Here is a 25078-nt window from a genome sequence, read left to right as displayed (position 1 = left end):
GTCTAATCAGGTTGGCCCGGAGTTGATTTGAGATGTTGAAATATTGAACTGCCATATTTTTAGCCCCGCTGAGATGGTGAATGTGTGTGTGTGTGTGCGTGTGTAAGTGCGAGCGCGAGGGATAAAAACAATTTATCACCATAAATTGGAGCCGACCCCGAACGACGGCGGGTGCGCAATTATGTCGGAAAGGGGGGGGCAAACAGTAGAATCATATCGAAACCCGTGCTGGAATCGAACATTGTATATCTGTCTGTTGGCCAGTACCGGCCGTGTGGAGTTTGGTGAGTGTTTTTTACCTTGACACTCTGTTCCGGGATAGCTGTTGCCCGTTACAGCCACCCGTGCGAGTGGTGGGTCAAGCAAATCGATCGCATGATCGATGGAATGACCGCTAAGTGGAATGGTGCCTGGCAGGAGAATCGGGCACAAAATCGGGCGAAGTGGAGTAGAGAAGTGGTTTTTTTTCGCACCCCAAACGCAGCCGGTGGTCCTGCCTGGGTGGTTGGTGGTTTGGGTCGCGTGCGTGCATCAGTTCGGCGGGTTCGGCGGGGCGATCGTGTGAAAGATAGTGGACGACGGCAAACCCGATCGACAGACAATGGGCCTGACTGATGTGATAAGTGATTGAGATTTATTATTAGACGGGTGCGGACTGTTTCGGGCAGCAGGATTTGGGAGGCAGCGGAGCTTTTCGAGGCCAAATGGACACCGCTAGCTTGTGGTTCGAAATGCCGCTTGGGGCCCGTGGCGGTGCCACATTGTACCGCATTGCAATTTTTCACCTAACTAACAGAACATAATTAGTGCGATGATCGAACGCTTTCTCAAAACGGTGTTTGATTTATTTCATCTGAGCGCTTCTTCCTCCGATGGGTGGTAAAAGTCTTGCTGCGGCCGTTTGAAAATTATACACCAATCAACAATCACAATGGTAGATAAATTTCCACTCCCATTGCAATTATTCAAATTAATCTACCGTTTCGCTGCACTTTCGCGTTTGCTCTAATTTTGAGTCACCCCACACCTTTTTGGGCCGCTTTGAGGCGCACCGCACAAGAGACACCACACCATCGGTTCTGACGCTGTCTGTCGAAATGGTGCTGTGTCGCTTCGCTGAACTGGCTCACAGTCGTCTTCAGCAATCGTCACCTCAAAAATCGTCCACCGTAACGATCGCCACTTTTCACACAGGATGGCACGGGCGGTGAACCGGCCGAAAGGAAACAACGCCAGTGCTGTCGCCATCGCGTTGGAAAAAGCTTCCTGTAAGTTGTTGATTTCCAACGCGCCCTCCTACATCCCCCCGAGCACAGTTGCTTTCAAAGACAAAGCTTTACTCTTAGGAGAGGGAATCACACACAACACAAAAAAAGAACAAGCGTCCGAAACATAACCTTCTAGACATTTGGAGCAGTGGAAACGCAACGCAACCTAAAAAAACACTGCCACCCTCTCACAACAAAACCCACACAGAGTGGCCAGGCATAAATCCCGAACCTTTCTCGAGCTGTCAGCCGGCGATTAAGACGGGCGCGGCATTTTATGGAGCCTCACCTCATTTTCGCTGGCTGTGTGAAGGGGAGAGGGGAAAGGTTTGAGCTTAAACCACTGCTACCACCTGCCGCCTTTCTCTTTCCTTCTCGTCCCCACCTGAGGTGTCTTGGCAATGATTGTAACGGGCATTCGCGACAAAAGCACCTCCTACAGCCCCTCAATTTCAGAAACCCTCGGCTTCGTCTTAGTAGGACCAGGCTGCGCGCAAATAAGTTGTCACTGTGTGCGAGCGGCTCGTGATTTGTGCGCACGATTCGGTCAAGTGAGTTTTGGGATGTTTCCACTCGTACGCAAAATGGGGTTGATTTAAATTTTTCCACCTTCTATTTGCCGCTCGCTTGATGTGGGTAGGAGAGCAAGATATCGGGTGGGAAATATAACTAAAAGCGTGAGCTTTTACACACGATACTGATGGTGAGGTTTTCTTTCGGATTTTCCACTCGGTTTGGCACTTCAGCCGTTCAGCATGGGAATATCTTACCCAAAAATAAAGGGCAAGACAAAAAAAAGCAACCTGGTCATTGAGTACGCCTGCGCCAATTGCGTTAGGATGAGCTCGGTTCGCCAAGCAGGAGAAAGGAAGCTCGGAATCGGCTCCATTTGCATTCGCTGGCTGTGGGCTGTTGCAGGCGTCTTAAGGTTCCCACTTTTTATCTGCTGTGTGTGTGTGTGTTTGGTGCGGTACACTTTAAAGCGAAGCATTATGTTAATGCCTCCGCCCGTTTTACACTCATTTGTACGTTTTGTTTGGTATCGTTTGATTTCATAAACAGACCATTTTCATCAATCGCAATCGCGCGGCACGGGAACCGGGAAAATGGGGATCGTACATCACGGTAGTGATGATTTGTGACAAACTGTGACGAGTGGGGATTCCGGGGAGCTATCTAGCTCTCCATCTAACGGGTAGTTTAGATTAGAAGAAATGTAATCTAAATGCAAATCGTGCGTGGGAAGTGTTGATTATTTGGATGAGGAGTTTTAATAAATTAGAAATTGTCCTGAACAATATGTCCAAACGCGTTGATTTTATGGGCGCTATTTTTCTTCTTCTCGCGAGTGCAACCATTCATTGCGATACATTCCAATTAAAGTGCAATAAAACTTAGCTGCTTGCGTATTTGCAAATTCCGCTTGCTTATTCCATTAAAACGACGATCAAAAGTAACAGCAACAATTAGTTGTGCTTGCCTAGCACTGCTGTTCAGTTTTAATTAGAGAGAACGTAGCTTTGTCCTTTCGCAAACGCTGCTTGACAAGATCTTAATGCACGGTTGCAGCGGCCATGTTGCATTCTACATTGCGAACTGTGTGCTGTGAAGCTTTTCAAGCATCCTGCTACGGTAAATTCAAATTGCACTCAATAAATGCATTCTTCCGGAAGCAGAAACAAAAACCAAAACAATAAAAATATAAGGAATCATTGCACCATCTATTAACGGTGGAAGTCAAGATATGAAAACCACAGGAAAATGGAGTAAGACAACGGTTCGGAAGCGGAGTGACCACTATGGGTGGGAAATTTACCACCTTTTGCTATCATCAGAACTGTACAAGCATTATTACAAGACGGGTTTCCATCGTTAGTCCGAATGGTGGAGGCATCCCGGTGAGAGTCTTCACCGTTTCCCGGATTCACCCATGGTAACCATACGGTTTGCCCTGGCTCTAGTTGTAGTTGTTACTCATTTGTAGCTACGTTTAACGATCGGTTGGTTTCTTCGCTCTCGTAAAAAAAGCAAATGCTCCCCCAGTCGGGTAATGTGAATTAACGACAGTAACGAACGAAACCGAATGATTAAATGGACTGGCACAGCAACACTGGCCAAGACAGAGAGCAATAAACGTTATAAAAAAGAAGCGTTTGATGTAAAACATAAAAACCATGCTGCTGGCTGGAGCGACTGGAAAACAGGTCGACTAATTGCGATCAGTCGACTGCCCATATATCGGTATGCTCGGTATGACCGGATCGGAATGCTGGAAGGCTGTGATTATTTTATCTTTCGCCGTGTCGCCTTTATCGCCACGTTGTGCCCGGCGAACAATCTATCACCGCGTGCTAATCAATTCAAAAACGTAGATCATTGCTTGAGAGCACGCCATTGAGATGCTTCCTTTCGATTTCAATTCGTTTTGAAGCCACAACAGTATCGCACGCCTTTCCTTCGACACTTGGCTGTAAGTGTCGTTCGTAATCGGTTGGCATGATTATTCCGCGTTTTGATTGCGTTCTGCACTTTACTGTTCCCTATCCACTGTAGGAGCTTTAACTACAAGCTGATGAATGAACGCAAGTAGTGCACGCTTCCCTTGACGTGCGTTTGGACGTGTTGGTGTAGTTTTTTATTTTATTTATTAGAGCCACTGGTTCGTGAACTCACACATTTGCTGATTTCTAGCAATGGCTGTGCGTTTCATTTCTTTTACGACACCGTCATGATTTTGATGGCCACATATAACATGCATAAATGGGGGTCCTATTAGGCCTGACACTGAGGTTCACTACCGAAAGTGAACCCTTGCCACCCTTTACACCCAAGGAGCGGACGCTCGCTTCCTCCTCGACTTTCTTCGAACGCATTCCTCCCGACCGTCCACAGCTGGCAGAGATTTTATTGTTGAGCTTCAACGACGTTCCTTTTTATTAGATTCTGGGGAATGTGTGTGCATGCCTTTTTATTCTGCTTAATTCTTGTTTTCATTCTTTACGAGGTTCCCGCCATCAAGATTGCCAACTAGTGGTGGAGAGCAGGGTGGTGGTTTAGTACTATAAATGTTATTATTTCACTTACTACTGTTTTATTTTTTGCCCGCTTGCTCCCCCCATTAATGAGTCGGTTGAAATGGTTATCCAGTGCGGGAGCCAGCGCAGGGTCGTTCCGATTCCACGTGCAGCATTGAAATGGGCCTGTCCGAGGAAAACCGGAGGCCGTCGTAAAAGAAGAAGGGCACTATAAAATTACAGTACCAATTGTCGTCGTAAAAAGTGATACGGCCAGAGACTCTGGAAGGGTGGGCTGGGATGCTCGCGACGGAACAGGACCTGAGCGCTCACAAAATGGCGGACATGAAACATATTTTTATTATGATGTTGTTGTCACACGCCCAGTACTTTCAACGGACACCCAGCAGCACGGTGGTGTTGCAGTTCGAGTTCGGTAGTTTACTGTTTTATGGTTAGGAAGTAAGAAATTTGGAGCTGTAAGTTTGGTGACAGTTGCTTTTGACTTCCGCTAGTTAGTTGATGAGCACGGAACTTACCAGTACAAGGGTACACATGGTGAGGAGCGACCTGAGCAGATCTAGCCAGTATAGCCGTACATTTCCTGCCCAGGAAAGCAGCTCAGCAACTTAATCAGTGCTCGCGGTAGCTTAATGAACAGCCTGTTTGGTCTAAGAGTAATTCTTCTTCTCGAACGACAAAACAGTGTGCCGCAAAGAGTGTACAATCCACCTTTGGCGGTGCCTTGGCGTTTCGTTAGGAGCTTGATTTAATTACACTCGTCACAATCTGGCCACCGAAAGGCCGGGGTGCGTGATGCGAAAAATCAAGACCCAAGTGACACCTCCAAAATTGACAGTGATGTTGGCGCTGTTGCCATTTCGTCCGAGGTGCCATGTTTCTCTTGTGTTTTTGGCGCTGGGTGTCTTTTGCATGGAATGATTGTTGGTGGGAAGGGTGCAAACGGTTGATTAGAATGTCGTTGGCACGCAAACATGGTGGACGCTACCCGGTGTCTTTTTGTGTGTGCGTGTGTGTGTTGTTGGCTTAAAATTGAATTATTCAATCGGTAACGAATTCCTATTTCACCGATTACGTGCCGGAGGAAGCATACGGTCGATGGCCTTTTTGGAAGCGGTTGGAAAACGATGGAGCAAACAATGTGCTACGAAAGTATAGAAATTATTTTCACTTCTAATTGTGTGTGTGTTTTTTTTATATTAAAATATTACGTTTTTAAGTGATATACTTCACTTTGCGTAACGTAGTTCATACTATTCAAATGAAACAGCGCATAAGGTTCAAATTGCACAGATTTGCAACTTACGTTGGTATTATTACATTGTTTCACATTGAATAGCTCCCTACCGTGCCACTCATTTCCCTTCGAACGGACCAGATACGGTGACAGTAATATGATATCCTTCAACTCGGTATCGCTCTCGCAGCAGCACCTTTTCCTAAGCACGAAATGTAACATTTCCCGCTTTGCTGTTCTCCTCTCAACACTCCTCCGTGGTAAGGGCCCTAGCTGTCCACCCAGTTAACCTTGGGATAGGGATACGCTATTCCCGGGGAAACGATGATTCGAGACCCGAGATATCGATTACCAGCGCAAGCACACTTACTTTGCGCAACGTTCTAAACAGCTTCATTGTTGCGCACAGTGGTTAAGCCCAACGCTTTTGTGGTGCAATAAAAGAATGAATATTGCTAAGGAATTGTAAAGCATACAGAAGAGAGAATGTAGGCACTAGATTTCTATTTTCCAACGGTTACAACGAAGGGGCGTGCTATGGAAAAGCAGGGTATTTAAGCAAAAAAAAAAAACCAGGATCACTTCGGCGGTCGTTTTGTAACAATTGTAACTGTTAGGCCGGTGAAGGGGATTGTTAAGCGTTCGTACGAAGGATACCGTTTCGGCCCCTTGATCCGTTTCGCTAGATTACTTCAGTGGCGTCGATCGATTGGCGAATAGGTTTATACGCATGCTGTGCGGATCGATTGTTAGTTTTTCACCGAGTGCGCCATTTTATGCTGGCTATATAGCTATGTATGGCTCCGAATCATAAAGGGGGCGGCAATTTTTCCTGGATATAGTGTACTTCAAACAGCTGGCGCAAAAAGTTATCATTGATTGTCGACTGTCAGTTTGCTAAGCCAACGAGCATTTCTGTGGTTTGGTTGTTGTTTTGTTGTGCTGGAAAAACAGCAAACCGTCAAATCACTTCACACCGCAATTCGATGGGCAAGAAAATGGACGCCGTTGCTGTTGTACATCTGGTCCTTGAGCGGTCCATTAGCGCAGTACACACGGCGACGGCGGGACATTTTGGCTTGCTGAGTAGACGTGGACATCATTTCAATGTCACAAATTACGCGAATAAACGCTTACCGATGACTGACGATGTCGCTGGCAAACGGTCGCGGGTCGCGGGATAGCAATCGCAAGTTATCGGTACCGTGTATTACATGCTGATAGCATCCGTTTGACTAGTGACTGCCGAAAAGGCGCCTCGCCAATAACAACCCCCCTATCACTGGCCAAATAGCCAACAAGGGGCGGCGAGAACGCCTGGAGACACCGGAGAAGAGTCGTTTATCAGTCGTTTTTCCCGTGCGCGATGAATTGTTCTTGGAAGCGGTTGAAGCAATGATAACGATCCCGTACCCGTACAATGTGATAAGAGGGTTACGGGCCTGCCAAAGCGTGGTCGGGCTGGACGGAGCGCAAAGTGTGTTTTTCGCCCTTGCAGAGTTATGTTTGTGTTGTGTGATTGGGGGACAAAAGTGGAGCTCGAATTTGGTCACGTGATTTTCTGCAGGGAAGGATTAATAGGTTACTGTGTTACAGGAAGTGTTCTAGTTGGTCGGAGATTTTCGGTTTGCCAATGGTTTTCTCCCGGCTTTGTCTGTGTTAGCCTGTGGCAGAAAGAACAACGTGAAAAGGAGCCTACAATTTTCCACCTTATTTAAGCGACTGATTGCTAGTCTAATGATATTTCGTGTGTTTGTACTTACACGATAGTGTTTCACATCTCATTTCCCTTCTTTCCTCCCGTTGCAGATCGTACGCGCCCGCGCGTGTTTGTGTGTGTATCAAAGGCAGGCGCCTAGCTCACACGGTTGAACATTCGGACCGAATTGCCGGCACTGGGAGACAGAACAAGAGGAAACAATTTGTTTCACTGAATGAGCAACACAATTTTGTGTGTATAAATTACAACCCCAAATCATCAGCAGCTCGCGGTGGCACCATCCCCACACCACCGCCACAGGGGACAAGACGGATCAGTGCAGTGCAGTGCGAGCGAAGGAAGAAAAGCGAAGTCAACCCAACAACAGCACGCGAACTTGTACGCGCGCGCCCGCGCTCGCATTGCATCGCAAGCAAAGCGGAATGATATTCATCGTTCACCGTTGCCCTCGCACAAATGACGAATGAACAAAGGAGAGCAGCGTGATAAATAAGAGTATCGCTCCGCGGGTAGTACTGCACGTCGTGACCACCATCCGATCGGTGGCGGCGGCGGAGCGTCGACGAATCGACGAATCGGATTTTCGCTCCCCAGCGAGTTTCGCTCGTACTTGCCCTGCGATATCCACCATTTTGTGTCGTGTGTGTGTGTGTGTGCATGTCGTCCGTTGTACCGGTGGATCGCAGCAAGACATGCTTGGGCCGTGCTGGTACCGAAATGAGGAGCGAATAGACGGCAACGGTTCGCTGTGGACGAGAAACTGGTAATATCGCCGCGCAGCATAGCGAGGGATGAAAATGTCACAGCACGACGAAGCTGTTGCCAACTGATTGTGTGTGTGTGTATGCGTGTGAAGACAACTGCAAACGGAATACAAGGACCTCGAGGGCCTACAGTTTCGAAACGGTTTCAGTGAGAGTGAGCTGTGTACTAGTGTTAGAGTGTTTTGGTGGTTATACAAGGTCAGATTGTGCGTAGAATAAGAAGCTAAAACAGCGCTAACCAGCCATCATGGATATGACGTCAGCAGCCGAGGCTCGCAGCTGGTACGATAACCAGCGGCTCGGTGGATCACCGGGTACATCGGCCGCCCTGGGCCATCAGACGGCTGCGGTCGATCCGTCCGAGATGAACCCATTCTACCCGCTGGAAAATGGCTCCCATCGACGCTACTACCCAACAAGCTACGGACCACACGGTGAGTGTTGTTAACCATATTAGGTTTTTCTTTCAAAGTTTGTATTTCCAAGCGAGAGCAGCCATAACTTGAAGTAGAAAAGTTTTGTTCCTAAAACATACATTGTTTACCGAACAGTGTTGAACCTCACCGGCTGGGCTTCCTCAGACTCGCAGTGCCGTAGCGTGGCTGTTACTTCAATTTCAATTACATAAAAAAGTAATTAACAATAATTACTACGCCGGTGCTAGCGGGCGGTACCCGTGCACTGAGTGTTAATGCAGTACGCCGGTGGGTTTGCTGAACGGGCCCGGGCCACTGACGTCTGTGGATGGCGCAGGAACCACCACCACACGGCCACACTGCAATTGAGATTTCCATCAAAGAACAACGAGACGCTTGAACGCGCCGCGGAAATGTAATTATCGCACGCCAAAATAAAAAGAGAGAAGCCCCCAAACCACCCCCCCACCGGTACCCGACCACTTCCAAACAGACAGTGTAGAGAAGGAACGGTGTGTCATGTGGATGTCCAAAAATTGAAGGAAACATGAATGGCGCTTCACAAGATACGATGGTAATTACTTTATCATTGAAATTTTGGCCCATACCGTCGAATGAGTGAGCCCATGCGCGGTCTGTGCTGGGGTCTGATGACAGGCCGACCTACTCCCTGCACACCCCGCATCTTCTCCCCATGGCCCACCCCTTCGAGCCCTACGTGATCGAAGGTTAATGCAGCGCGCCAGCGTTTGCATGCGGGAACAGAGCGGGGAAAAGGTTCGCCGCTTGACGAGACATTGAAGTTTTTTGTTTTTGGTGTGGTGTGGTGTGGTGTGGTGTGTGTGCGCACGCAGCGTTTTGCGCGCAGTTTCGTTTCGGTTGCATGTCGAAAATGAAGACGACGCGCGGTTCCGTGCCTGAATGCAATTCATCCAACCAAGCGTCCCCCGCCACCGATTCTATGCTCTCTTCTTGTCTCATGGGAATGATGGGTGGTTTGTTTTTAAGTACGTGCACTGTGTGCTAGAGTTTGAAATTACCAACTGACCGTGGTTGATGTGAGAGACAAACAGTTGAAAACATTCCCTTTCCTTACGGTCACCCACCCTTTACTCTGAATCGCTTGCAAGACGTTTTTCTTCTCCGTGTTGGTTGTAATTAAAAGATGCTTAATCTGAAGAGGTCACATCAGCGACCTAGCGTTTTGGTGATGATGTTTGCTGGAATAGATTGTATGAACATAAAAAGCCTAAAACTTTTGAAACGATGCCAGTGATGAAGGAAAAAATAACAAATCCCTACTTTCCAACTAGCTTTGGTTATATTGGCAAAGGTTTACAGCAATGAAAATTAATCCTCGTTTCAGTTTGTACCACTTCCTAGAACCGTTTTTCACATGACCAAATGTTTTTTTTTTTTACTGCCAAGCACACGTATCAATCACCGTGTGTTTGACCAGCGAAAGTATAGGAAAAAATCTCCTCCAAACAACACCTTGCCCACCGAATTTCTACTACCATTTGATTGGGTTTGATGCGCAATAAATATCACGATCGCGTTTCAATCACGATCAGCAACCATCGAGCGGATCACCGTCAGCGGCGGGTCGACATCGATTGGGCCGTTAAGCTGCTGCTCTCCCGCAAACATTCCCAGCGGATGGTAGATGGTGAATTTTAATTTAAATATTTGATTTACTTCCCGCTACCAGACACACATTAAACTACCCACTGCTCAGCTGACCTGAGTGAATGTGTCTGAGTGTGTGTGTGTGTTTTGTGTCGCAAGCGATTGTCTTCGGGAGATCATGTTACGTGGCGTAGCGGAAAAGAGGCATCCTGGGCTAGAGCATCAAAGCTGGGAAGCTCCCCTATGTCCAGCTTTGGTAGCATCGCAAGAGACACAGAGTCAGCCGATTTGTTTGTGAGTGGATAGGAGTCAATTTAATGATTCCTGGGAGGTGGTAAATGTTTTATGGCTTCTGTCCCGAAAGGTTTCTGGCCGAAACCAATGGACAATCAAAATGATAAAACAAATCAACCAAATTCGACGACATGCAAATGGCGTACGCACACCAGCGGCCAGCGAGCAAGGCAAACGTCTTAACGTGTCACCCGCAACAGGTTAACCGTTTGAAGTAGTAGGACACTCCACTCGGGATCGTGATTGATTGATATCTCACCATTCTACTGCGGTGCTGCGGTGTGCGTGTGCATTTTGTTGTTGTTGTTACGCCAAAACGATATATCTATCAGCTCACGGTGGGGCGTTGTATTTTTTATGAGCAAAAAAAGCTGCTACATTAGACTTTGCCGGGGGAAATAGTCAAGGGTCCCGTGTTGATGGCGGAGGCGAGCTCATAAAATAATCGATATCATGATATGCGTCGTCTATGGAGCTCTAGCGCGGCAGCACATTTACTTTTGGAGGGACTCCGGGCTTCCGTCTGAATTCTTGGGGAGCTTTTTGGTGGGGTTACTAGTCCTAGTCAGCCACAAGTCGCACAATCGCTTTATTAGAGGCCGAAAGATTTGAAACGATTTTTATAGCTTTTCCCCTCATCCCTTGCCACACTAGACGATTCTCTACATCCTAAAGCAACTTTGCAGACCAAGCTTCCTTTACGACTACGAAAAATCAAACGACGAAAAGGTTACCTCCTGCTACTCCAAAGCCAATTCCAACCACTCTCGATGGGTGGGAAGTCCAACGAAAAAAGGTATCCTGTAAATGTATTTTAATCACCAAAAATTCATCGTCACGAACGGCGTCGTGAGCGTCGTGACACTTGGACACCCATGCAGGCAGGCCCTGGAAGCAGGACTTCCAGACATTCCTGGCAATGAAGGGGAGCACTTTCTCCTCATCGTCACTGCTCTATCCTCGATCATCGACAGACGCTAATTCAATCAGCCCCCGTCTGATGCAGCATAATGAGATCGCTAGACGGCTGGTGCGGAAGAAAGTGTCGCAGAATGCTCCTGCAGTCGCAGGAAAAGTCGTAGACGCCCACAGCAAAAGCATATCAAAGCCCCTCCAAAACGAGAGCTTTCAATTGCTAGAGTACGCAATTAATTGCTACTTTCCGTGGTTCGTGGTCACGGCAACCGGGCCGCCGGGCACATTAATCTGCAAAAATTAATCTGTCATCTCGTGGCTGTGATGTCTTAATTGAAGCTAATTACCACATTTGTGTCGACCGGTGACCCCTCAACTGTCGCAGTCGCCCTGTGCGCTCCCGGTTTTCGGACAGGGGGAAAGGCTCCTTTCTAGCACGCCCGATTGCATTAAGATCCTTGTTCGACGGCGGCGACGGCGGCAACGAACCCCCACAGAGGAACCTCAGCCCCTCCCAGCACTGATCCAGTCCAGCCGGTCACTAGAGCGCCACTTAAAATTCCAACCATCCATCCATCCATCCATCTGCCAGTTGGCCAGGTTTCGATATTTTGCCGAACGATCGCTTCGCAGTTCGGTCGGCCTGCCTCTTTGTCCTTTCTCTTTCGTCTGCGTCCGGCACGTCCAGGCCCTTCTTTCAACTGGCGACGATTGGTGGCTCGTACCGCGGCCAAACACAATCAAACTGTCATAATTCAATTTAGCGTTCCGGCTACCAGGCGCACCGGGCTTCTGTTTCACGATTTCATGGCTTGATCGGGACCACATGTGCGTTTGGCGGCGGCAACCATGGTGAATCACACACACACACAGACCCGTTTGCCGCCGAAAATCGTTTGGCTTGTCGTTCCGCGCATGATTCAGCGGCATAAACAAACGTCACTTCAAGCCAAAGCGCCCGTTTTGTTCGGGGTTTTCGTTGTAGGACGATCATGTTTCGATGATCGCACCTTAACTTAAGCTGCGTAACCGATCGAATAGGATCGTGTACAGGCTGGACGAGAGAGCAAGAAAGAGAGACAGAGGGAGAGAGAGATAGATAGAGAGACAGAGATAAAGAGAGAAACTAAAAAGAAAGAGAGAGAGATGGACTGAAACGGAGAAAGGTAAAATTAAAGGCTTTTCTTAATAAACACATTAAAACAAATAAGTGCACCGTTTTTTTTGTTGCCTTATGAAATTCTCCGTGGTGCGTATTTTCCCCGCTCTCCGGTACCCATGCTCATGCATGCTTGTTGTTGTTGAGGAGAAAATGACCATCATCTTTGGATTTCTCCGCCTCCGGTCGCGCGCGAGCCAGAGTGCGCTTCTCTAGTTAAAGATCCGACGTGCTCTAAATATAACCAGCCGACTGGGCCATTAAGGGAAACACCGCCACGGTCGCAGGTTAATCCATTAAAAGGTTTTTCCACCGTTGTAAGCCCGTGTAGCCACGGGTATGTGATCGGGAGATAGTTCGGCGTTGCGTACCGTGAGGTTGTTTTTGTGTTTCTTTTTTTGTTGGTTCGAATTTTTTACAGTACACACTTAGTTGGTGGATCGCGATCTTCCTGGCGCAGACGAGTCTTTCTCTCGTGAGTCAGTCAGTCGGCTGTTGCCGTAAGCTCTCCGAGTAGAAGGCGGAACGTCCTTTTGGAGGATTAGAGACTTCCCCGGAAAGGTAAGGGTAAGCGAGTGGCGGCACAGAGCGCCTTGACACAACTCGAGTCGGAGTGTTGTAGCCGTAGTGGCTGGCTGTTGCTGTGTGTTCAGAATATTGCAAGCTCATGCTAAATAAAATCAAATTATGTTGCTACATGTTGCTCAACTGACGCTCAATTTTGAGGAAAGCTTGGTATGCGTGGCATGTGGGCAAGTCTTTTTTATGAAAACTTGAAACAACATGTAGATGCTTCATGGAATACGATTTGTAAAACCGATTCTTCGTCAGCTGTAACGCACAGCAATTAAAATTGAAACGATTTTTATTGAAACACAAGGTGTCGAGACAAATTCAAATTAAAATGATGTCCTTTAGCAAACAATTCTTCCCTAACTTCTCAGAGTGTATAAGCGCTTCGATAAGCGCTTTTACGACGGTTCATAGTGTCGGTTTTACGATTTCTGCGTGTTCCATTTGCTGACTTACTATTTTTCCATTAAACAAACTCTCAGTCGTCGAATAAAGTTATTCTACTTTGTCTAGCCTTTAATTTTCTGTGCCTTTCCGTATTGTGGGCTTGTTTTAAAGCGTTCTAGGAATCGACAACATTTATCGGGATTGATTGCGACCACTTTAGGTAGGCTAATAAAAATCAAAACGCCTAACGATTGTACCAGCCGTTCGCCACGAGCCATTTACCACCGGTTGATCGTTGGTTTGTTTATTTTATTAACGTTGTTTTATTCTCTTCATCAGGGTGCATGGCAAGTCCGGGTGTTATCTACGCTGACAAACCGGCGGGGTAGATGGCTTTGACGATGGGTCGTTAATTAACCTTCACCTGCCGTAAAACGGATGCTCGTGACTCGAGCTAACGATAATCGATGCTTTGGCCCAAGGGTCACTTCTGGTCAGAGCGTAGCTGGTGTCCTAAATGTTTTTTTTTTAAATACACTCTTCTTCAAACACAACTCTAATTTGGGACTAGATATTGATCCAGAAAAGGAAAATCCACTTGGAAGTAGGTTGTTGAGTTAATAGACCTAGTCTGAATATTTGAAAAATTGATCGCTTCACTTGCTAAAGCCAACGCTGTTAGTGCGCTTTGGTATACTTTTTTCGCACCCTTTTACATGGGATGAACGTCACAAGAAGCCAAACTGAGAGCTCATATCGGTTTACAGTGAAACGTTAATTAATTTCTATTTATGCATTCATTTTACAATAAGGCACACTGCAATATACTCACTACGAAACGGACAAGTATATTAAAACATTAAAGTTATTCTATTCCTCCAAATGTATTTATCACAAGATGAAACGATCTCTGCAAACATTCAATGCTCTAGATGCACATGAGTTCTAAAATCTTGCCCAGCAGGGCCATGATACATTTCAAAATCAGATAAAACACTTATTTTACTCTAGTATTCTGAATATATATGAGAGTAAGCAAGCTGGATTCCTGTGTTCTATACATTTTTAATAGAGCGAATGTATTGGTTAGCTTGAAGATGAACCCTAAGCCTCTTATTGGTGTCTACCTTCAAGTGAGTGTGAGTGCAATCGAAGCGCAGCGATGCTGTTGGCTGTAGCACATGTACCAACATGAATCTAATGCTCGGTACCGGAAGCGCCGATGCCATCTCGAACCACACTCAGAGGCTGGTGGTAAGATAATCCGCATCAGATCGGATCGGATGTATCTCTTACCGAGGTCGGGTTTGAGAATCCCGCTTGACACGGGTTCGCATCGGGTCGCAACTCGAGCCTCGAAAGGGGTAGTCGGATGCAGAAACTCCACCATGTAAGTGTGTACGGTTTGCAATTAAGCTTCTCTGGAGACATTGGTCGCAAAAGTTGGTGCTGATCCCTGGCGCGCTGGCGCCACTCATCGCCAGCCAGCCTTCGAACCTTTCTGAACTGACCACTCTCAAGTGGTCGCTTAAGCCAATCCGGGTAATCTGGTATTCGAGAAGATCGCAGACAGACGCTTGACTACCGTTGCGGATTTGACCCTACCGGTTAGGCCGAGGAGGGTGTGCAAGGGAAAGTAGGAACTGACGCCGGGAAGGATCAGCTGACCATGGGGTGGCGAGCGAACCGTAGTAGCTTATGTTTCTTCCCACTTCCTCGAACGCACGGCAGGAAGGGTGCTGTTGGTAAAGGTACCTGTGCCCGGGAACGATCGCGCCATACCTGCCTGCAGGACGATCGGTTCAGGCTATCCGTTTTGTTTTGACCATTCGGGTGTGTGATAATGTACTGCAAAAAGGAGTTTGTAATGAATATGGTTCTTGTAGAGCATGCCGGGGAGGGGTGTATAGCAAAGGCTGGAAGAAGACAGATTGTCATTGACGTTCGCATGGACACAATCATGGTGGGGAAGGAAGACGAACGCAAAAAACACAAACCGGTAAATCAAGATTCACTGGACATCAACGCAGCAATGTATCTTACAAGAGACAGTGTGAAATGCTGATGCATAAAGAGGGATGCCATGAATGCGGATGGTAACAAATCTAAAAACTAGCAAAATCTTTAAAAAATATCTAGAATAGACTAATACAACTGGTTGTACATTTGAAAATAGAAGCATTTGAGTTTGTTTTTTTCGTTTGTTGTCGGTTTAATTGTGTTACAATTTAAAATGAGCCTGAACATCAGCTTAACCTTAGATAAAATTTACATATTTTATCCCGTGCGCTTTGGCAGTGGCCACAGGACGAGAAGGCGTGAGCCACGAGCGCGACATTATGTACATACCTAAAGCAACATACAAATGAAGGTATAGAGTTATAAAACAAGAGATAAACACGACGTGGATCGCACTCGTTCTTGCCGAGCAAAGTTTCTTCGCAGCCTTCGGTGTAAAACATGCTCGTCGTGTTCTGCTCGTCGTCCGTCTCGTGTACGTCGTTGAAATCCTGCTGTCTCACTTTGCTTACCAACGAATAAACTGATCGTAGTGGAGCCTTACAACTAGCGGGCCATTCCTGGTGGTGCTGCCGCTGCTGCTCATTTATTCCATTCGTGGAGTGATTTTTTTCTCAGTTCGGCATGATTATCATTTTAATAATTTTTTCTGCCTCTTGCTTTTGTGCGATGGAGCTTTCTGCTAGCATCTTATCGTGTGTCTCATTACGGCACAGGTAATCCTCGGTAAAATTGGTTGCGTTTTGTTTTTCCTACGGTGACAAAACGTTGGCCTTTTCTCCTTCATTGCTTTTTTGTAACGATGCTAAAACAAATAGTACAAGCAAGTGGAATGAAAACAATTTTAAATCCACCATCCAAAAAACGTGGCACAGAATGAACACATCACTCACCACCACCAGCTGCCTACTGAACTGGACCCTCAAGGCAGGAAAGTGGGCAAAAAAAAGGAAGTCAGAGTTTAGGAAGAGTGGTAAAATAGAATACAAACACCGAAAAAAAAACGGAACACTTCCGAAATTGGGAAATAAGCAGTCATCCCCTCCAAGAACGCGCCTGTAAAGCTGGAAGGCAAAGGAGCGACCATCCATACGCCGTCTTACAGCCAGGCAACGAACTAACGAAAAAGGACAAGGGTCTTCGTGGGAGTGTGTTCTCCGCACCCTAGGTACAGGTGAAATTGGTTGTAATTATGTAAAATGATTATTATAAATAATAATTACATCCAATCCTCGATGAGAGCAAGATAAGGCGCCGGGTGGTTACTTGCTGGCAGGAACTCTTCTTCAAACGCTTTCGCTTCCCTGTCCGTAGCGCATGGTAAATACGCGAAAAGGCATGCCAGCGGAAAATTGGTGCACAATTTTCTATCTTCTTCACGAGCCTGGCGGCTGCTGTTGACAAGGCGAATGGGTGTCGGTAGGAAAAATTGAACCAAATACACGCACACGAGGGGAAAAAAATAACGTTGAAAGCTTGCTCGCGGATAAAAACAAACCCACTTCCAACAAAGTTGAACAATTTCTGTAACGCGATGGTGTTATCACGATGTGGCTAGGCACAGAAAACACTGCCGAGTGCTGATTTAGATTAGGCGCATAGAAACAAATCGTGCCCGCGGATGCTTGCGGAAGTGATTACTGCTGGTTGGGAAAATTGTGTGAAGGTTCGCAAAAAAAAAACAAAATAATAATTTGATTTTACCACCAAACTACCACCAGAGGAAGGTTTGAAGCTGTGCGAGCATAAGGCAAAGGAAAATGTCCCATGTAAGCATGAAGTTTCGGCACTTTTTTCTCTTCGAAAATTGCATTATGTTTACATTTCATGTTGTGCTGATCAATAGATATTGAACCAGTTATTCTTATTACACGTCTAGAACTGTCACAAAAAAGGTCAAACATTAGGGGTTGAAGTTCCTTCCAATACGTTCCCAGTACAGATACAACATCAGCAACAAAAGCTGTATCCAATTTCAATAACAAAACAGTGCAACGCTTTTGGGATATTGTCTCCAAACAAAGCCTTTCTACTACAGAAAACATTTTTTTCCGCATAGGATGACACCACAGAGATGGCAACACGACAGAAGAGGAAAACACTTTTCAAAATCGAACAAAAGATCGTACGGAATAAATCAGTTAAAATTGGAAATTTCGATACCCTTCACCGTTGAATCCTTTCTTCTCCGTTTGTGTACAACATTATAGTAAAGTTCAAGGTGTCAAAAGATCCCAAGAAAATCATTCAAAAATAGGTTTCGAATCTACACCTTCCGCCAAAAAAGAAAGGAAGGGGTGGTAACGCCGGGAAACAATGGCGTAGCATATTTTAAAGCTCACCACCGTCTTTGTGCGTCATTCTCGACATTTGACACATCATTTGAAATGGGCATTAGGAGTAGGAATCATGTTCCGGGAGTAGAAACACTCTATGCAGGCAAAGTTCGGCCAAAGGGGGATAAAAATGCTCAGCGTTCCGCCATCTTTTCCACGGTGGCCATTTGCCATTGGCGTTGACCATTGTTCGCGATCTGGTACCCTGCCGGTTTACGCACCGCAAGAGCTCTACATTTAAAATGCCGTTCAGAAATGAGCTCAAGTTATAAATTAGTACCCACTGGTGGAATGGTTTGCCAACTGGCTGTACTGTACGACGACAGAAGGGTTAGCATTGGGCTTTTTTTTTATTCTGGCCCTCGCCCGAAGACCCCCAGTGGCGCAGCGATAGGGACGAAAAATCATAACCAGGTGCTACGGTGCAGTCGCCACCTCGTCCGGTACCGCGAGGTCGGGCTGAAAGCGATGCGAACCGAGAGGGGGCCACTGGTCCAATGCCACTTACTGTCAACCCGTGGCTGGACGCTTGGGTAAAAGGAAGCCGAGCATTTGAGCCTCCCTGCTGCGAACGTATTATATTGAGAAATTTATCGTTATTTCTGTTCTTTCAGTTGAACGTCGTTGGAGGGGTTTTGGGTTTGTTTGGTTGAGTTTGTTTGTTTGTTTAGTTAGCGTGATGCAAACTGCCCCGTTGTGCGGGCATGTAGATGAATAAAAAATCGTTCATTCTTGCTTGCGACTTTTATTAATAAGCGTTTGGAATCGCGTCATTGTTGAATGGTGACGGTAAAGGATGCGCTTAGCCCATTGGGGAAGGAAGAAATATCATATTTTGGCGGAGGTGCAGTGTTTTTTTTTTTTTTTACTTATATTTTGGACAAACATAACGATGAAAGAGTTATGATTGCCGTCTGCTGCAGATGCTGCAAACGTTCGTCGGTTCTGTGTTTCGCCATTTTGTAAAATCAAGTCATTGACATGCAGAGAGAGGACTTCCGAAACGACTCCCCCTTCTGGCTGCTGCACGGGGATACGTTTGGTAATATTTCTTCATTTTTCTCACGCTTCTCGGCTCGCGCTTGGTAATGCTGAAAAGCAAGGCTTCTCGCAAAAACGGTTTCGTTCACCCAATGCACCCAATCAGTAGACGAAATCTGCCGACGAAAAGGCCCATCGTCGGATGGATTTCATGTTGGTTCCTCATTCGCACCTTTTGGGTTGTTCGCCACTCTCCTCCTCCTGGAAGGGAACAACCGGGACAACAAGGCACAACAAACAGCACCCGAGAATAAGCCAAAAAAAAAACGTCGTAATAATGCGGAGAAGAAACATAATTCATAAATCAAGCACACGTAATGAATACGCAACCGACCGAGTGGGAAAGGCTTGTGTATGCGCCGTTGGGAATGTGTGAGTTTGTTCGTTCTCCTGGGCGGTTTGGTTGTCTTTTTCTCCTTTTTTTTCGCGGCGTCCTGAAAGTTGCCGACATGGCAGTTGTAATATTTGGCACCTACGAGATGTCAAAGCAAAAGCCCCGGAGCTCCAAAACGGCCGCAACAAAGGCAGAGAATAAAAATCTCATAAGTCACCCCAATGGTATCACCCCCGGTCAGCCCCCGAATGACCCATTGGGTTTGTTTCCCTCCCTGGGAAAGGGGCTAACGCACAGCAGCATGGAAAAGCCATGCATACATTCACACGCATGAAACGGTAGAGAACGGCGAGGTTCTCATAATTTATCAATAATTTATTATTGGCCTCGCGTACCGCTTGACCGTCTGCAAAAAAAAAACGGAGGTTGTACACCTACTGGCACACACACACAGGACTTCCCTTCGCGAGGTTTTTCTCGTGCTAAGCGCGCACAGAACGGCGCGCAAAATGTCGAACGGAATAAATTTGCCGCCGGCCGTGTGCGACTCATAATTTTTCGCCCTGTCCGCCCCTCTACGTAGATGTTGGGGGGCTCCAAGCAGCTGTATCCCTTCGGGGGAGTGTGATAGAAATGGCGATGCGTGTTTTGACTCCTCCCAGTCCCGCCACCTAGCAGGCAGGAAGATGTGTGAGTGGATGGTTATCGAATTTTAAGTAAAATCTTCCAAGCTTTTTCGAGACATTAGTGTGAAACCACCACAAAAAGAAGGTGTCCAAAACGCACGTTCTGTTAGAAACACACAACGAAGCGTGAATTGGCGAACACACGTACCTCGCGCGTCTATGAGAGAAGGTGTCAATTGCCGGTTTTGGTGATGAATTTTAATTCCCGTTGGGTAGCACTCTCTAAGCCTTCGGTGCCACTAGTCTCACGGAATGTCACAAACGTATCCAATGGAACACATTTCAATGAAACTGTTTGCGAACGAGGAATCCAACTGCGAATGATATAGCGTTCGGGGAAAACGAATTTAAAAACCATTAATTGAACTGTTTCTTACGGAGTCGTTCCATTCTCTTTGCGCTGTTTGGCGGTGTAAAACAAAATCCAACATGAAACGAGATTCTGGGAACTTTTCGGTCGCTTTGAATCGGATACTTTAGTGTAATGTGTCAGCAATAAGCGGTAGTTTTATTGACTTAACTCTTGCATGCCTAACATTTCCGCACCGGTTGTATCAAACGCCCCACATTGGCACACGTACGTGCGATTAAAAGAACGCTCAAGGGTTAAACTTCTCCGCAGCTCATTCCTGCGAATGCAGCAAGCCAAATGTGAACCCGCGTGACGAGTAGAAGAACAAATGATACACACACACACCCTTTGAAGGATTGCGCTCACATTTTTCATCTTCATTAATTAGTTTCGTGCCGCTCCGAAACCCCATAAGCCACGGTCGAACTGGCGGTACGGGAAAAGGGTTTTTGCAGAGGGAGAGGAAGAAACAGAAAAAAGTAGAAAAAATACAGCAAAAGGAGGCCACCGCCCTGACCACAAGCGACCGACAAAGGCGACAGAACATAATCTCCCGATGTCTGGCGCTCAATTAATTCATTAAATATTTACATAATACTGCGATGCGCTCGCGCCCCGCGAAAGAATGCGCCTGGGTGTGCAGAAAATGTGCATGTGCAGATGTGATGTGGTGGCGCTTGTGACCCCCCCCCCCCGCCTGCTCCCTCTGCACTTGGTTTCGCAGTCGCGCCATGGTGACCATCAATTGCATTGGACGCGTTCGCAGCAGCAGCATCGGGACGGAACGGCGGATGGCCGCGCATGCACGCGCACATTGTGTTGCTGCTGTATGTTGGTGCTCCCGCGACTGCCCCTTTCGTCTGGTCCCCCAGCGCTGCTAAGCATGGCGTGGACATGGCGCGTGTGACCTCCCGCGTGGCCGCAAAAATTGCATACGAACCTACTGCGTGCGTGAGTGAAATAAAACCAGAAGAAAGGGCGGGAAAACTAAAGCCAAGAATCATTCCTCATTCCGAGCCACCGCTTTCCGCTTCCCTTCTTCCTCCCCTAGTTTGTTGGTGGGGGAGGACGGGATGGTAGACCTATTATTTTATTAGCTTCATTTTGGGTATTTATTTTATAATAACACACAGATGTTTATTGCTTAATGTGCGGTTTGCGTTGCGTTGTGAGCGGGTATCGCGGCGCTGGCACCTACATCTTCAACGCGCGCGCGAGAGTGTGTGTTCCGCCGGATCGAGCCGGATCGATAGCGTGACGTGAGTTGAGCCAGTGAAGGAACAACAACAAAAAATTGCACACAACTTACTGAGCGTTTCTTACTACCACGCGTGCTTCACCCACCCAAACACGTGGGGAGGTGGCGAGTTGGACAAGAAGCAGAAAAAAGGACGCCACCACGGAGGACGGAGGGGTTTCTTTGCATCGTGTGCGAGTTCCGCGGGGTGTTTTCATTTGCCTCGTTTGTACAGCGGCACACCACCGCACACACGCAATGCAAAATGGCAAACGAGCGAGCTGCATCTCGGTGCAGCGCGGTGTGCATTCAGCCTTCGGTGTTGAGTAACCCCGTCCCGTCCTGGAGCTTCACACAATTGCAGTAATTGTCAATTGTTTGTGCTGTGCATAATATCCGTAGATATTGCGTTTTGTGGCGCAACGTTCTGCACACCCACCACAGCGCAGCGTGGTTTGCTGTGGCGAGCTGGGCCAAATTGCTTAGAATTGTGATCACAATGGGGGGGCTTGTAGTAGCTGAAGAGAGGAAATGGCAAAATGGTGCTCCTTCTCTACGTGAAGGGAGCGTAAGTTGAATGATGATTGGAAATGAATTGCAAACTGGTTGGGGGTCCTTCAGAAGCTACCAGGCAGCCATCGCTCTAAACGGTCAATCAGCGAGAAATCCTATCCTTTCTCGATGCAGAACGACAATCAGACAACCAATCTGGTCGTCCAACAGCAAGGATAAGTGTGATATCCAACGCAGAATCGAGGTTTCGGGTTTCATAGGGCGGTTGTTTACACCATTCCACTACATATCGGACCAAGAATCGCATATAAAAGGCATAATGAAAGCTAAAAGCACGCCATTGAAAGCTACAACCCTGATCGACACGCTACTTCACACCTCCACAGCGTCCGCAGCGTTTAGGGTGCAGTGTGCAGAAATGCACGGGCACCCCTATGTGTGTGCGTGGAGAAGATTGAGCGGTCATTTTCCCTAATGAATCAAAACGACCCGGCCCCATGTGTCGTTGAGCAGGTACTTTCATTTCTGGGTATTGGAAAGCGACACACAGCAACGACGTCGCTGCCGGAGGAAAAAGGCGTCCAATTCGCAACCCGCGGGTGCACCCGCGATACGAACACCCAACCTGCCGCCCAACCTATTTAGCGACGCTGGGTTGCATAACGAGAGCTGTAGCCCTTGCCCGTTGCATCTCGTTTTGCAGGTGCAGGTGGGAACACTCTCTAACGAGCGAAATGTGCGCGGTCGAAAGTCGAATCCGGCCACAAATTCCATTTGCGTTCGCGCTAGGCAATTCTTGACTTGTGGCAGGGTTCTGTCGGGGCGAGTAGGAGTCGTCGTTTGCTGCAGTTGGTTGCGTGCCTCGGGTGCCTCGTCCGCTTCATTATAATAAATGTTTGGCGAGGTGTTTGATTTTTGAACTGCATGCAAACGATTTGGTGCACGTGCCCACTGCAAGTGCAATCGGACCCTACAGGCGAATCATCGCTCAGTTGACCAATCGTCGGTTGGAAAGGAAGTGCAGCAACACACAACAAACGGTTCAACAAACCGGATGGTGCTGGTGGAAAAGCATCCAAATCTAGCGAAAATCGCACCCTCAAGCAACACACTGTGGGCTGGTTGAAAGAAACGCCTTACCGAGCCCCGTTTGTCTATTATTAAGGTTTTTATTACTTAATTCCTCCCCGGCCCCCGGCAGCACGATGATTGGAAAATGCGCCCGTCGGACATCAGCCGCATCGTGTTTCGCAAAAACCGGACTCCCGCCAGAGCCATCGCAAAATGGTACTTTTCGCTTGAGGGTAGGTGCAGCGGTGGGAGTTGCCCTCCAGTTGCCGTGGCCAAGTAGGACGGGTACGCGCAATCGAACTTTGGAAGCCGTGGAATGTAATGGCGGCGATCGGTGTCTAGCCCGCTGGACTGATGGGTTTTGTAACAGCGGCTGTGCTCTTTGGTCATGCCAAAATCCGCCCTTTTGTGGGTGCTGCCGTTGCAACACACCGACCTCTGGCTTGCATTGAATTATTGTCTAATTAGACAGCCTCAGGTCGACCGTTGGTGGGGTGGTTGGGGTCTGTCTCCATTCGGAGGATCCCGTTTTTGTTTGCAAGTGAGTTGTACAAACGTGCCGGTTACGGAATAGGAAGAATTCATGCAACTTCTCACCCTGTGGCAGGTTACACGTCGTTTACGAAACGCATTAAAAGGACATCAATTTTGGACACTAGCAGTGTGGCAATACACGCACGTTCTGTATTATTTGGCCACCTGTACGGATTAATCGATTTTTGGCTAAAGCATTCAATCTACATTTCACATTCCTAACTGCGCATGTCACGGCTTCAGACTGTCGCCACAAAGAGAGGCAGACCAGCAACAAAAACAGAAAAAACAGACATTAAATGTTGTACAAGCACACATACACAGCCACACGGCCGCTCGCACACCGAGACAACGGTTTCATCGAAGCGCCAGCGTGGCCAATTTATGGCCAACGGAAGGAACACTTCCATCTCACGACAACCGATAGAAATGTGCTGACGATGACGATGGCGATGACGGTGGAGAATGTTTCGGTACCGAAAGGAATTAACAAGGCAACCGAAGGCATTAAAACGGCCACGGGTGGTACATTTCGTTCTGCTCCAATAGCTCCAAACGGGATCGGCGCGGAGCGGAGCCGGGACGCCGGGCGGAGAATGGATTATTTATGCTTATGAACAAACGACATCCTCCTGTTATGTTGATTTGATGTCTGAATTGTGACCTGCTTCCGCCCGGCACGCTGGGGAAGGAACCGAGCGCCCAACTGCACTCGTTAGCCAGCTCCCGGCAGCAGCCTGCCGTCTCCGGAAGATGTGCCTGCGTGGAGTGGAGTCTTTCGTTTTTTTTTTGTTGCTGGGTGCTCAGAGAACCAAGAAACGTGGCTCAGAGTGGGAAAGTAACACCGATGCCACTATCCACCGTCTTGAGCGCTCAACTCACTGGTGGAAGAGGCTCGATACGAACAAGAAACGAAATAAATAAAATAAATCAAACCGATTCGATCGCGATGAAATCAAGCTGATTAAAGTGATTATCACGTGAGACACACGCCACCCGAGAGAGGGACTACATCATACCCCCACCACGAAAAAAAAACTCGCAGAGAACGGATTGTTCGAATACCGAGATGCCTGCTGCAATAATTTCAACGCTCTTCCAGCACCTGTGCCAATCCCGAGTTTGAGTTTATTTACTTCAAAGCATTCAGATTTTTTATTTCTATCTCCTAAATCATTCTCGTAAGTGCATGGCTTAGAAAAAAATAAAACAGAATAGAAGAAGAGTTTCAAAGACGACCACCACCAAAAAGGAAAAGAAGCAGCCTTCATTGCTGCAACGGCAGAGAAACGAGCAAATGATAATTATTCATCATTATCGTATCGTTCATGTCGTGGAGCATTTTTTTGGGTGCTTCCTTTCCGTGCTCCAGCTGCCCTCAGCCAGCTCGGTGAGATCCCGAAAGATTATTGCTATTATTATAAGCTACTTATGAATGAATCTGAGATGAAACAGTCTTCGATCTTGAGCTGGAACGGGGCACACAAATGCTTGCAGCTCGAAACCGTCCGACATTCGGTTTGGTGTATATGTTTTTCTTTCCTTTTTTGTTGATGCA

General features: G+C 47.3%; 1 protein-coding gene across 2 annotated transcripts in view; it reads left to right on the top strand.

Moving 5' to 3' along the window:
* LOC3290975 (GATA-binding factor C) overlaps positions 1–25078 on the top strand; it is a 103013-nt gene that overhangs the window by 4563 nt on the left and 73372 nt on the right. For both annotated transcript variants that reach the window (XM_061642157.1, XM_061642156.1), the window contains exon 2: positions 7350–8458. In XM_061642157.1, the coding sequence (XP_061498141.1) occupies positions 8272–8458 (187 nt within the window). In that variant the 5' untranslated portion in view covers positions 7350–8271. The remainder of the gene's footprint in view (positions 1–7349; positions 8459–25078) is intronic.

Source organism: Anopheles gambiae, chromosome 2 (assembly GCF_943734735.2).
Source record: "Anopheles gambiae chromosome 2, idAnoGambNW_F1_1, whole genome shotgun sequence".
Classification (NCBI taxonomy): Eukaryota; Metazoa; Arthropoda; class Insecta; order Diptera; family Culicidae; genus Anopheles; species Anopheles gambiae.
Note: the sequence above shows the minus strand (reverse complement) of the source record. Positions and strands in the feature narration are given on the sequence as shown.